This window comes from Platalea leucorodia (genome assembly GCF_965183815.1).
Source record: "Platalea leucorodia genome assembly, chromosome: 25".
NCBI classification, from domain to species: Eukaryota; Metazoa; Chordata; class Aves; order Pelecaniformes; family Threskiornithidae; genus Platalea; species Platalea leucorodia.
Window position 1 is genome coordinate 2,475,159 of NC_138847.1, and position 12,441 is coordinate 2,487,599.

Genomic DNA, 12,441 nt, shown 5'->3' on the forward strand with positions numbered 1-12,441 from the left:
GAGGGGCGGTTTGAGGGGGGTAAATTGGGGGGGGGGAGGGGGGTCAGAGCCGGGGGGTGTGTGGATTTGGGGGGGGGGGGGAGTTTTAGGGGTTCAAGGGGGGGGGAGGGGATTTTGGGGGGGTGCCGATGGGGGCGGGGGGGTGGCGCGGGTTTTTACTGGTGCTGCTGGTGGCGGCGGGGGGGGGGAGGGGCGGCGGGGGGGGGGAGGGGTCCCCCCGGGGGGGCAGCGGCTGCCCGGGGGGGTGCGAATGCGATCGGGAAGGCGCCTTCTGCCGGGGGGGGGAGGGGCTGCCCCGGGGGCTGCCCCCCCGCCTGGCCACGCTGTGAGTGACCCCCCCTGGTTTGGGGGGACCCCCCCCGGGACCCCCCCCCGGGACCCCCCCCAACTCCTTGGGACCCCCCCCCCGGCGGGATTCCCCCCCCTCCCCCCGGGATCCCCCCACCCATGGGACCCCCCCCCCCTTTGGGACCCCCCCCCGGGACCCCCACCCATGGGACCCCCCCTTTGGGACCCCCACCCATGGGAACCCCCCACCCATGGGACCCCCCCCCCGGGACCTCCCCCATGGGACCCCCCCCTTTGGGACCCCCCTTGGGGACCCCCCCGGGACCCCCAGTTTGGGACCCCCACCCATGGGACCCCCCTCAACCCCTCCCCCCCTTTAGGGACCCCCCCCCCCTCCGAGCCCCCCCCACCCATGGGTCCCCCCCCCTCTGGGAGCCCCCTTTGGGACCCCCACCCATGGGACCCCCCCGAACCCCCTTGAACACCCCCCCCCATGGGCCCCCCGAGGCCACGCCCCCCCTTGACGTCATCCCAGGGAGCCCCGCCCCCCTGCGGGAGGGGACTGGAACCAGTGCGGGGGCGGGACTGGGACCAGTGGGGAGCTTGCGGGGGCGGGGGGGGGTGGTTTTGCCCAGTTTAGCCCAGTTCAGGACTGGTTTAGCCCTGTTTAGTCCCGGTTCCTCCCAGTTTAGCCCAGTTCAGGATTGGCTGGGACCAGTTTCTCCCCGTTTGATACTGGTTTGGCTCTGGTTTCTCCCAGTTTAGCCCAGTTCAGGGCTGGATTAGCCCAGCTTGGCCCAGTATGTCCCAGTCCGGCACTGGTTTGACCCAGTTTGGTCCAGTTTAGTCCTTTTTTCCCCCAGTTTAGCCCAGTTCAGGGCTGATTTGGCCCAGTTTGGTCCCGGTTTGGTCCAGTTTGTCCCAGTCAGGCACTGGTTTGGCCCAGTTTGGTCCAGTTTAGTCCTCTTTTCCCCCAGTTTAGCCCAGTTCAGGGCTGATTTGGCCCAGTTTGGTCCTGGTTTGGTCCAGTTTGTCCCAGTCAGGCACTGGTTTGACCCAGTTTGGCCCAGTTTAGTCCTCTTTTCCCCCAGTTTAGCCCAGTTCAGGGCTGATCTGGCCCAGTTTGGCCCAGTTTGTCCCAGTCTGGCACTGGTTTGGCCCAGTTTGGCCCAGTTTAGTCCTCTTTTCCCCCAGTTTAGCCCAGTTCAGGGCTGATTTGGCCCAGTTTGGTCCCCGTTTGGTCCAGTTTGTCCCAGTTTAGCCCAGTTCAGGACTGGCATCTCCTAGTTTAGCCCAGTTTGGTCCTGCTTTCTCCCAGTTTAGCCCAGTTTGGTCCTGCTTTCTCCCAGTTTAGCCCAGTTCAGGACTCTCTCATCCCAGTTCAGCCCAGTTTGGCCCCCGTTTCCCCCAGTTTGGCCCAGTTTGGCCCAGTTTGCCCCCGTTTGCGCAGGTCCCTGGTGCGGTGGCACATCGATGTCCTGGGCGAGGGCAGCTTCCGCGAAACCCCGGCCCTGCAGCTGCTGTAAGGGCCCCGCGCTGTCCCCAGCGCGTCCCCAACGCGTCCCCAGGGTCCCCAACGCGTCCCCAAGGTCCCCACGGGGTCCCCAGGGTCCCCAAGGTCCCCACAGGGTCCCCACGGTGTCCCCACGGTGTCACCAAGGTCCCCATGGTGTCACCAAGGTCCCCACGCCATCCCCACGGTGTCACCAAGGTCCCCATGGTGTCACCAAGGTGTCCCCAAGGTCCCCACGGGGTCCCCAGGGTCCCCAAGGTCCCCACAGGGTCCCCATGGTGTCCCCACGGTGTCCCCAAGGTCCCCACGGGGTCCCCAGGATCCCCAAGGTCCCCACAGGGTCCCCACGGTGTCCCCACGGTGTCCCCAAGGTCCCCATGGTGTCACCAAGGTCCCCACGCCATCCCCACGGTGTCACCAAGGTCCCCATGGTGTCACCAAGGTGTCCCCAAGGTCCCCACGGGGTCCCCAGGGTCCCCAAGGTCCCCACAGGGTCCCCATGGTGTCCCCACGGTGTCCCCAAGGTCCCCATGCCAACCCCATGGTGTCCCCAAGGTCCCCATGGTGTCCCCAAGGTGTCCCCAAGGTCCCCACGGGGTCCCCGGGGTCCCCAAGGTCCCCGCACTGTCCCCATGCCAGCCCCATGGTGTCCCCAAGGTCCCCACAGTGTCCCCTCAGTGTCCCCAAGGTCCCCGCAGGGTCCCCATGGTGTCCCCAACGTGTCCCCAAGGTCCCCACAGGGTCCCCAAGGTCCCCATCGTGTCCCCAACACGTCCCCAAGGTCCCCACGGGGTCCCCAGGGTCCCCAAGGTCCCCGCGCTGTCCCCACGCCATCTCCACGGTGTCCCCAAGGTCCCCATCATGCCCCCACAGTGTCCCCAAGGTCCCCACGCCAGCCCCATGGTGTTCCCAAGGTCCCCATGGTGTCCCCAAGGTCCCCACAGTGTCCCCATGGTGTCCCCAAAGTCCCCACGCCATCCCCAATGTGTCCCCACCATGTCCCCAAGGTCCCCACAGTGTCCCCTCAGTGTCCCCAAGATCTCCACGCCATCCCCAATGTGTCCCTGAGGTCCCCATGGTGTCCCCACAGTGTCCCCAGGGTCCCCAAGGTCCCCACGGTGTCCTCAAGGTCCCCACACCAGCCCCATGGTGTCCCCAAGGTCTCCATGGTGTCCCCATGGTGTCCCTGGTGTCCCCAAGATGTCCCCAAGGGTGTCCCCAAGCTCCTCTTGAAGTCCCCAAGGTCCCCACGGTGACCCCGACCCACGCTGTGTCCCCAGGGTGTCCCCAAGGTGGCTCCAAGGGGGTCCTTCAGGTCCCCAAGGTCCTCCGAGTGTCCCCAGGTGTCCCTGGCAGTGGCAGCAGGGTGGCCCCGAGCTCCCCAGGTTGTCCCCAAGGTCCCTGAAGTGTCCCCAAAGCCCCCCGAGAGTCTCCAGGGTGGCCCCGGGGGTGGCAGTGGGGTGGCCCTGGGGGTGGCCCTGGGGGTGGCAGTGGGGTGGCCCTGGGGTGGCCCCGGGGGTGGCAGTGGTGGTGTCCCCACAGGTTGGTCACTGCCGGGCGCCTGGGGACCATCGGGGACGGGGCCTTCGCCGGGCTGGTGCTGCTGGAGTACTTGTGAGTAGTACTGGGAGGGACTGGGGGGCACTGGGAGGCACTGGGGGGGACTGGGGGGCACTGGGAGGCACTGGGGGGGGACTGGGAAGCAGCCGGGGGGGCTTGGAATCACTCGGGAGGGACTGGGGAGGACATTGAGGGGCACTGGGATGTACTGGGAAGCACTGGGGTGTACCAGGAGGCACTGGGAGGTGGTGGAGGGAACTGGAAGGTGCTGGGAGACCCTAGGAGGGCCACTGGGGGCCACTGGGATTTACTGGGAGGCACTGGGAGGTGGTGGAGGGAACTGGAAGGTGCTGGGGGACACTGGGAAGGACACAGGGGGACACTGGGAAGGACACAGGAGGCCACTGGGAAGTACTGGGAGGCACTGGGAGGGACACTGGGGAGCACTGGGGTATACTGGGAGCCCCTGGGGGAGCCAGGGGAGGGCTGGGGGGGCCACGGAGCGGGGCAGGGGAGGCACTGGGGGGAACTGGGGAGGGACTGGGATGTACTGGGGTCCCCAGGTTCATCGAGGACAACGAGGTGGGGACGATCGCCCCCACGGCGCTGCGGGGGCTGCGGGGGCTGCTCTACCTGTGAGTGACGGGGGCACTGGGGGCACTGGGAGCACTGGGGGGCACTGGGGCACACTGGGGGGGCACTGGGGCACACTGGGGACACCCTGGAACACCCCTGGAACACCCCTGGGACACCCGGGGGACACTGGGGGGGCACTGGGGGGCACTGGGACACACTGGGGGGGCACTGGGGGGTTACTGGGGCATGCTGGGGACACCCCTGGGGCACACTGGGGCACACTGGGACACACTGGGGGGGCACTGGGGGGACACTGGGGGGGCACGGGGGGGGCACTGGGACACCCCTGGGGCACACTGGGACACACTGGGACACACTGGGGGGGCACTGGGGCACACTGGGACACCCCTGCGGCACACTGGGACACACTGGGGGGGCACTGGGGGGCACTGGGGCATGCTGGGGACACCCCTGGGGCACACTGGGACACACTGGGGGGGCACTGGGGGCCACTGGGGCACACTGGGACACACTGGGACACCCCTGGGGCACACTGGGACACACTGGGGGGCCACTGGGGGGCACTGGGGCACGCTGGGGACACCCCTGGGGCACACTGGGACACACTGGGGGCACTGGGGACACCCCTGGGGCACACTGGGACACACTGGGGGGGCACTGGGGCACACTGGGACACCCCTGGAGACACTGGGGACCCCGTGGCCAAGTGTCCCCGTGTCCCCACGTCCCCACGTCCCCACGTCCCCGTGTCCCCACGTCCCCGTGTGCCCCTGTCCCCACATCCCCACATCCCTGTGTCCCCACGTCCCCATGTCCCCATGTCCCCGTGTCCCCATGTCCCCGTGTCCCCCTGTCCCCACGTCCCCGTGTCCCCACGTCCCCACGTCCCCGTGTCCCCACATCCGCGTGTCCCTGTGTCCCCGTGTCCCCACGTCCCCGTGTCCCCACGTCCCCACGTCCCCGTGTCCCCGTGTCCCCACGTCCCCACATCCCTGTGTCCCTGTGTCCCCGTGTCCCCACGTCCCCGTGTCCCTGTGTCCCCACGTCCCCACGTCCCCACGTCCCCATGTCCCCACGTCCCCGTGTCCCCGTGTCCCCACGTCCCCACGTCCCCGTGTCCCCGTGTCCCTGTGTCCCCACGTCCCCACGTCCCCATGTCCCCACGTCCCCATGTCCCCCTGTCCCCACGTCCCCACGTCCCCACGTCCCCGTGTCCCTGTGTCCCCACGTCCCCACGTCCCCATGTCCCCACGTCCCCACGTCCCCGTGTCCCCCTGTCCCCATGTCCCCACGTCCCCACGTCCCCACGTCCCCGTGTCCCTGTGTCCCCACGTCCCCACTTCCCCGTGTCCCCACGTCCCCGTGTCCCTGTGTCCCCATGTCCCCGTGTCCCCCTGTCCCCGCAGGAGCCTGGCCAACAACCGCCTGGAGACGCTGCCCCGGGGCCTCTTCCAGGGGCTGGAGACGCTGACCCAGCTGTGGGTGACACGGGGACACGGGGCTTTACTGGGGGGCACTGGGGGGCACTGGGAGGTACTGGGAGGGACCAGAGTGGGCCATGGGGGCTGTGGGTGACACCGGGGTGGGCGCAGGGCTTTACTGGGGGGCACTGGGGTGTACTGGGAGGGACCAGAGTGGGACATGGGGGCTGTGGGTGACACCGGGGTGGGCGCAGGGCTTTACTGGGGGGCACTGGGAGGTACTGGGAGGGACCAGAGTGGGCCATGGGGGCTGTGGGTGACACCGGGGTGGGCACAGGGCTTTACTGGGGGGCACTGGGAGGTACTGGGAGGGACCCGAGAGGGACATGGGGGGACAGGGGGGGACACGGGGGGGACACGGGGGGGGACATGGGGGGGGACATGGGGGGACATGGGGGGACACGGGGACATGAGGGGATGGGGGGGGACAAGGCTTTACTGGGGGGCACTGGGAGGTACTGGGAGGGACCAGAATGGGACATGGGGGGCATGGGTGGCACCGGGGTGGGCGCAGGGCTTTACTGGGGGGCACTGGGGTGTACTGGGAGGGACCAGAGTGGGACATGGGGGGCATGGGTGGCACCGGGGTGGGCGCAGGGCTTTACTGGGGGGCACTGGGGTGTACTGGGAGGGACCAGAGTGGGCCATGGGGGCTGTGGGTGACACTGAGGTGGGCGCGGGGCTTTACTGGGGGGCACTGGGAGGTACTGGGAGGGACCAGAGTGGGACATGGGGGCTGTGGGTGACACCGGGGTGGGCGCAGGGCTTTACTGGGGGGCACTGGGAGGTACTGGGAGGCCCGGGGTCCCGGCGCCCGGCTGAGGGGGGGGGCAGGGACCTGCGGGGGAACCCCTTCCAGTGCGACTGCCGCCTGCGCTGGCTGCTGAGCTGGCTGGGCCGTGCGACCCCCCCCCGCCGAAGCGGGGCGCTGCCGGGGGCCCCCCCCGCGCCAGGGCACCCCCCTGGCCCAGCTCCAGCCCCGCGACCTCCACTGCCTCGTCTCCGGTACGGCCCGGCCCTGACACCGGGGTGCCCCCTCCCCAACACCGGGGTGCCCCCTCCCCAACATCTGGGTGCCCTTGGTCCCAAACGCCTGGGTCCCCCCCCTCCCCAACACCTGGGTGCTCCCATCCCCAACATCTGGGTGCCCCCCTCCCCGACACCTGGGTGCCCTGGGTCCCAAACGCCTGGGTTCCCCCATCCTGGACACCTGGGTGCCCCTGTCCCCAACTCCTGGGTGCCCTTGGTCCCAAACGCCTGGGTGCCCCCATCCCCGACACCTGGGTGCCCTTGGTCCCTGACACCTGGGTGCCCCTGTCCCAACTCCTGGGTCCCCTTGGTCCCCAACACCTGGGTGCCCCCATCCTGGACACCTGGGTGCCCCTGTCCCCAACACCTGGGTGCCCTCAGTCCCAAACATCCTGGGTCACCCCAGTCCCGGGCACCTGGGTGCCCCATCTCCAACTCCTGGGTCCCCTCGGTCCCCGACACCTGGGTGCCCTTGGTCCCAAACGCCTGGGTCCCCCCCATCCTGGACACCTGGGTCCCCTTTGTCCCCAACACCTGGGTGCCCCCATCCTGGACACCTGGGTTCCCCTGACCCCAACTCCTGGGTCCCCAACGCCTGGGTGCCCTTGGTCCCAAATGTCCTGGGTGCCCCCATCCTGGACACCTGGGTCCCCTTTGTCCCCGACACCTGGGTGCCCCTGTCCCCAACTCCTGGGTCCCCTTTGTCCCCAACACCTGGGTGCCCCCATCCCGGACACCTGGGTGCCCCTGACCCCAACTCCTGGGTCCCCAACGCCTGGGTGCCCTTGGTCCCAAATGTCCTGGGTCCCCCCATCCCGGACACCTGGGTGCCCCTGTCCCTGACACCTGGGTCCCCTCTGTCCCCAACACCTGGGTCCCCTGCCCTGCGTGCACGCGGTGTCAGGGTGGGGACCCAGGTGGGTGACAGGGTGGGGGGTCCCCCCGCAGAGCTGCGACCCTTCCAGTCGCTGCCCTTCTCCTCGCTGGCGGCCGAGCCCTTCGCCCTGGGGGGGCACCCAGGGGTGGCCCTGGCCCAGCCCTTCGCCGGTGCCTGCGCTCTCCTGGAGTGGGACCAGTTGGCCGGGCGCTTCCGGGCACCCACCATCATCAACGGTGAGTCCCAGCACCCCAAAACCCACCTTGGTAAGGAGGAACCCCTAAAAGATCTGGGGGATCCCAAAAATGGTCGGGGAGGGGTCCAAAAATGGGCTGAGGAACCTCAAAAATGGGCTGAGGGACCTCAAAAATGGCATGAGGGACACCAAAAATGGGCTGAGGGACCTCAAAAATGGGCTGAGGGACCTCAAAAATGGCATGAGGGACACCAAAAATGGGCTGAGGGACCTCAAAAATGGCATGAGGGACACCAAAAATGGGCTGAGGGACCTCAAAAATGGGCTGAGGGACCTCAAAAATGGCATGAGGGACACCAAAAATGCCCTTGTGGACCCCAAACCCCCATGCTGGCACTCCCAGATGGCCTGGGGGACCCCAAAAATGGCCATCACCCCAATGTCCCCAATGTCCCCAATGTCCCCATAGGGTCATTGCCATCACCCCAACCCCAGTGTCCCCATAGGGTCACTGCCATCACCTCAACCCCGACGTCCCCGATGTCCCCATAGGGTCACTGCCATCACCTCAACCCCAATGTCCCCATAGTTGTTCCCATCACCCCAATGTCCCCAATGTCCCCATAGGTTCATCGCCATCACCCCAACCCCAACGTCCCCAATGTCCCCATAGGGTCACTGCCATCACCCCAATGTCCCCAACGTCCCTAACGTCCCCATAGGGTCATCGCCATCACCCCAACCCCAACGTCCCCGATGTCCCCATAGAGTTGTCCCCATCACCTCAATGCCAATGTCCCCAGTGTCCCCACAGGATCATCACCCCAACCGTAATGTCCCCATTGTCCCCATCGGGTCATTGCCATCACCCCAATGTCCCCATTGTCCCCATAGGGTCATTGCCATCACCCCAACCCCAACGTCCCCGATGTCCCCAAAGAGTTGTCCCCATCACCCCAAACCCAATGTCCCCGATGTCCCCAAAGAGTTGTCCCCATCACCCTGTCCCCGATGTCCCCATAGAGTTGTCCCCATCACCCCAACCCCAATGTCCCCGATGTCCCCAAAGAGTTGTCCCCATCACCCTGTCCCTGATGTCCCCATAGAGTTGTCCCCATCACCCCAACCCCAATGTCCCCGATGTCCCCATAGAGTTGTCCCCATCACCCTGTCCCCGATGTCCCCAAAGAGTTGTCCCCATCACCCCAACCCCAATGTCCCCTGTCCCCAAAGAGTTGTCCCCATCACCCTGTCCCCGATGTCCCCATAGAGTTGTCCCCATCACCCCAACCCCAATGTCCCCATAGAGTTGTCCCCATCACCCCAACCCCAATGTCCCCGATGTCCCCAAAGAGTTGTCCCCATCACCCCAACCCCAATGTCCCCAATGTCCCCATAGAGTTGTCCCCATCACCCCAACCCCAATGTCCCCAATGTCCCCAAAGAGTTGTCCCCATCACCCTGTCCCCGATGTCCCCAAAGAGTTGTCCCCATCACCCCAACCCCAATGTCCCCTGTCCCCAAAGAGTTGTCCCCATCACCCTGTCCCCGATGTCCCCATAGAGTTGTCCCCATCACCCCAACCCCAATGTCCCCATAGAGTTGTCCCCATCACCCTGTCCCCGATGTCCCCATAGAGTTGTCCCCATCACCCCAACCCCAATGTCCCTGATGTCCCCATAGAGTTGTCCCCATCACCCCAGCCCCACTGTCCCCATAGGGTTGTCTCCATCACCCTGTCCTCACCCCCACCCCTCCATGGTCACCTCCCCCCCCCCCCCCCAACACCACCCATGTCCTTGTCCCCGCAGGTTCGTCACCGGTGGCCTGCCACCCCCTGCAGCTGGGCGGGGCGTTGGTGGTGGTGGTGGCCCAACTTGGTGGGGGCTCGGCCGTCTGGCGCCGGGCCGGTGGCCCCGGCAGCCGTTTCGTCCGGCTGCAGGCGTTGGGGAACGGTCGGTTACGCCGTCCCCACGCGGTGGCCAGCGCCCGTCTCGGAGGTCACTGGTACCTCGGGGTGGCCGATAGCTCCAAGGGGGGCACCAGCACCCTCTTCCGGTGGGGGGGGCGGGGCTTCTACCCCCACCAAGCCCTCCGACCGTGGCACCGGGACACCCACCTGGAGTTCCTGGAGCTGGGGGGGCGACCGGCCTTGGTGGTCTGCAGCGGCACGCGGAGACCCTTGGTCTACCGGTGGAGCGGGGCGGCCTTCGCCCCCCACACCGACATCCCCCACGTGCCCGACGTCTACGCCGCCAAGCACTTCCGCCTCCGAGGCCACGTCTTCCTCTGCCTGACCCGCTTCCTGGGGGACGCCAAGGTGAGGGCGGGGCTGGGCGGGGCCGGCCACGTGTTTGGGGCGGGGCCAGCAGCTCGTGGGTCCACGGGGGTTCATCACCATCATGGGGCCTGTCGCCATCACGTGTTCATGGGGGGCCACCAGCATCATGGGTCTTTGGGGGTCTACCACCATCACGTGTTTATGGGGGGCCACCAGCATCATGGGTCTTTGGGGGTCTACCACCATCACGTGTTTATGGGGGGCCACCACCGTCATGGGTCCATGGAGGTCATCCCGTGTCCGTTGGGGTCTGTCACCATCACGTGTTTATGGGGGCCCACCAGCATCATGGGTCTTTGGGGGTCTACCACCATCACGTGTTTATGGGGGCCCACCAGCATCATGGGTCTTTGGGGGTCTACCACCATCACGTGTTTATGGGGGCCCACCAGCATCATGGGTCTTTAGGGGTCTACCACCATCACGTGTTTATGGGGGGCCACCACCGTCATGGGTCCATGGAGGTCATCCCGTGTCCGTTGGGGTCTGTCACCATCACGTGTTTATGGGGGGCCACCAGCATCATGGGTCTTTGGGGGTCTACCACCATCACGTGTTTATGGGGGCCCACCAGCATCATGGGTCTTTGGGGGTCTACCACCATCACGTGTTTATGGGGGCCCACCAGCATCATGGGTCTTTAGGGGTCTACCACCATCACGTGTTTATGGGGGGCCACCACCGTCATGGGTCCATGGAGGTCATCCCGTGTCCGTTGGGGTCTGTCACCATCACGTGTTTATGGGGGGCCACCAGCATCATGGGTCTTTGGGGGTCTACCACCATCACGTGTTTATGGGGGGCCACCAGCATCATGGGTCTTTGGGGGTCTGTCACCATCACGTGTTCATGGGGGGCCACCAGCATCATGGGTCTTTGGGGGTCTACCACCATCACGTGTTTATGGGGGCCCACCAGCATCATGGGTCTTTAGGGGTCTACCACCATCACGTGTTTATGGGGGGCCACCAGCATCATGGGTCTTTGGGGGTCTACCACCATCACGTGTTTATGGGGGCCCACCAGCATCATGGGTCTTTGGGGGTCTACCACCATCACGTGTTTATGGGGGGCCACCACCGTCATGGGTCCATGGAGGTCATCCCGTGTCCGTTGGGGTCTGTCACCATCACGTGTTTATGGGGGCCCACCAGCATCATGGGTCTTTGGGGGTCTACCACCATCACGTGTTTATGGGGGCCCACCAGCATCATGGGTCTTTGGGGGTCTACCACCATCACGTGTTTATGGGGGCCCACCAGCATCATGGGTCTTTAGGGGTCTACCACCATCACGTGTTTATGGGGGGCCACCAGCATCATGGGTCTTTAGGGGTCTACCACCATCACGTGTTTATGGGGGGCCACCACCGTCATGGGTCCATGGAGGTCATCCCGTGTCCGTTGGGGTCTGTCACCATCACGTGTTCATGGGGGGCCACCAGCACCATGGGTCTTTGGGGGTCTGTCACCATCACGTGGTTTATGGGGGGCCACCAGCATCACGGGTCCATGGAGGCCCTTCCCATGATGCCCACCACCCAACCTTTGTCACCCACCCCCCACCCCACCCCTTCCCATGATTCTCTGCGTCCAGGTGATGCGTTGGGAAGGCTCCATGTTCCGGGAGGTGCAGCAGGTACCGGCGCGGGGTTCCTTGGTCTTCCAACCGTTGGCGGTGGCCGGCCAACGCTACGTCATCCTGGGCAATGACTACGCCCCGAGCCGCGTCTACCGCCTCGGTCCCGGTGGCCACCTGGAGCCCACCCAGGAGCTGCTGACGCCCACGCCCCGCGCCTTCGCCCCCCTCTCCCTGGGCCACCGGCACTTTCTGGTGGCCTCCAGCTTCAAGGGGGCCACCCAGATCTACCGGCACGTCACCGTGGACTTGGGGGCTTGAGGGACGGCGAGCGTCACGTTGCGGTGGCTGAGGGACACGAGGGACGGCGAGCGTCACGGGGCTGGGCGCTTCATGGGGACATCAACCGTCACGGCATGGAGGTGAGGGCCTGAAGGACGTGGGGACATCGGCCGTGATGTCACCGTGGAGCTGGGGCACCTGAGGGACGTGGGGACGTCAGCCATGATGTCACCGTGGAGCTGGGGCACCTGAGGGACGTGGGGACATCGGCCATGATGTCACCGTGGAGCTGGGGCACCTGAGGGACGTGGGGACGTCGGCCATGATGTCACCGTGGAGCTGGGGCACCTGAGGGACGTGGGGACATCGGCCGTGATGTCACCGTGGAGCTGGGGCACCTGAGGGACATGGGGACATCGGCCGTGATGTCACCGTGGAGCTGGGGCACCTGAGGGACGTGGGGACATCGGCCATGATGTCACTGTGGAGCTGGGGCGCCTGAGGGACGTGGGGACATCGGCCATGATGTCACCGTGGAGCTGGGGCACCTGAGGGACGTGGGGACATCGGCCGTGATGTCACCGTGGAGCTGGGGCACCTGAGGGACATGGGGACATCGGCCATGATGTCACCGTGGAGCTGGGGCGCCTGAGGGACATGGGGACATTGGCCGTGATGTCACCATGGAGCTGGGGTGCC

The 12,441-nt window shown here is 66.4% G+C and overlaps 1 protein-coding gene across 1 annotated transcript; it reads left to right on the top strand.

The window, feature by feature from the left end:
- Window positions 1-128: 128 nt before the first annotated feature.
- LOC309600802 (leucine-rich repeat LGI family member 4-like) lies at window positions 129-11,781 on the top strand (the record flags this gene model as incomplete). Its single annotated transcript, XM_082333389.1, is given in 10 exon segments — window positions 129-325; window positions 1,739-1,810; window positions 3,344-3,415; window positions 3,925-3,996; window positions 5,365-5,436; window positions 6,274-6,339; window positions 6,341-6,444; window positions 7,417-7,581; window positions 9,353-9,861; window positions 11,479-11,781. Coding segments are annotated over 10 exon segments (1,632 nt in total).
- Window positions 11,782-12,441: the final 660 nt, after the last annotated feature.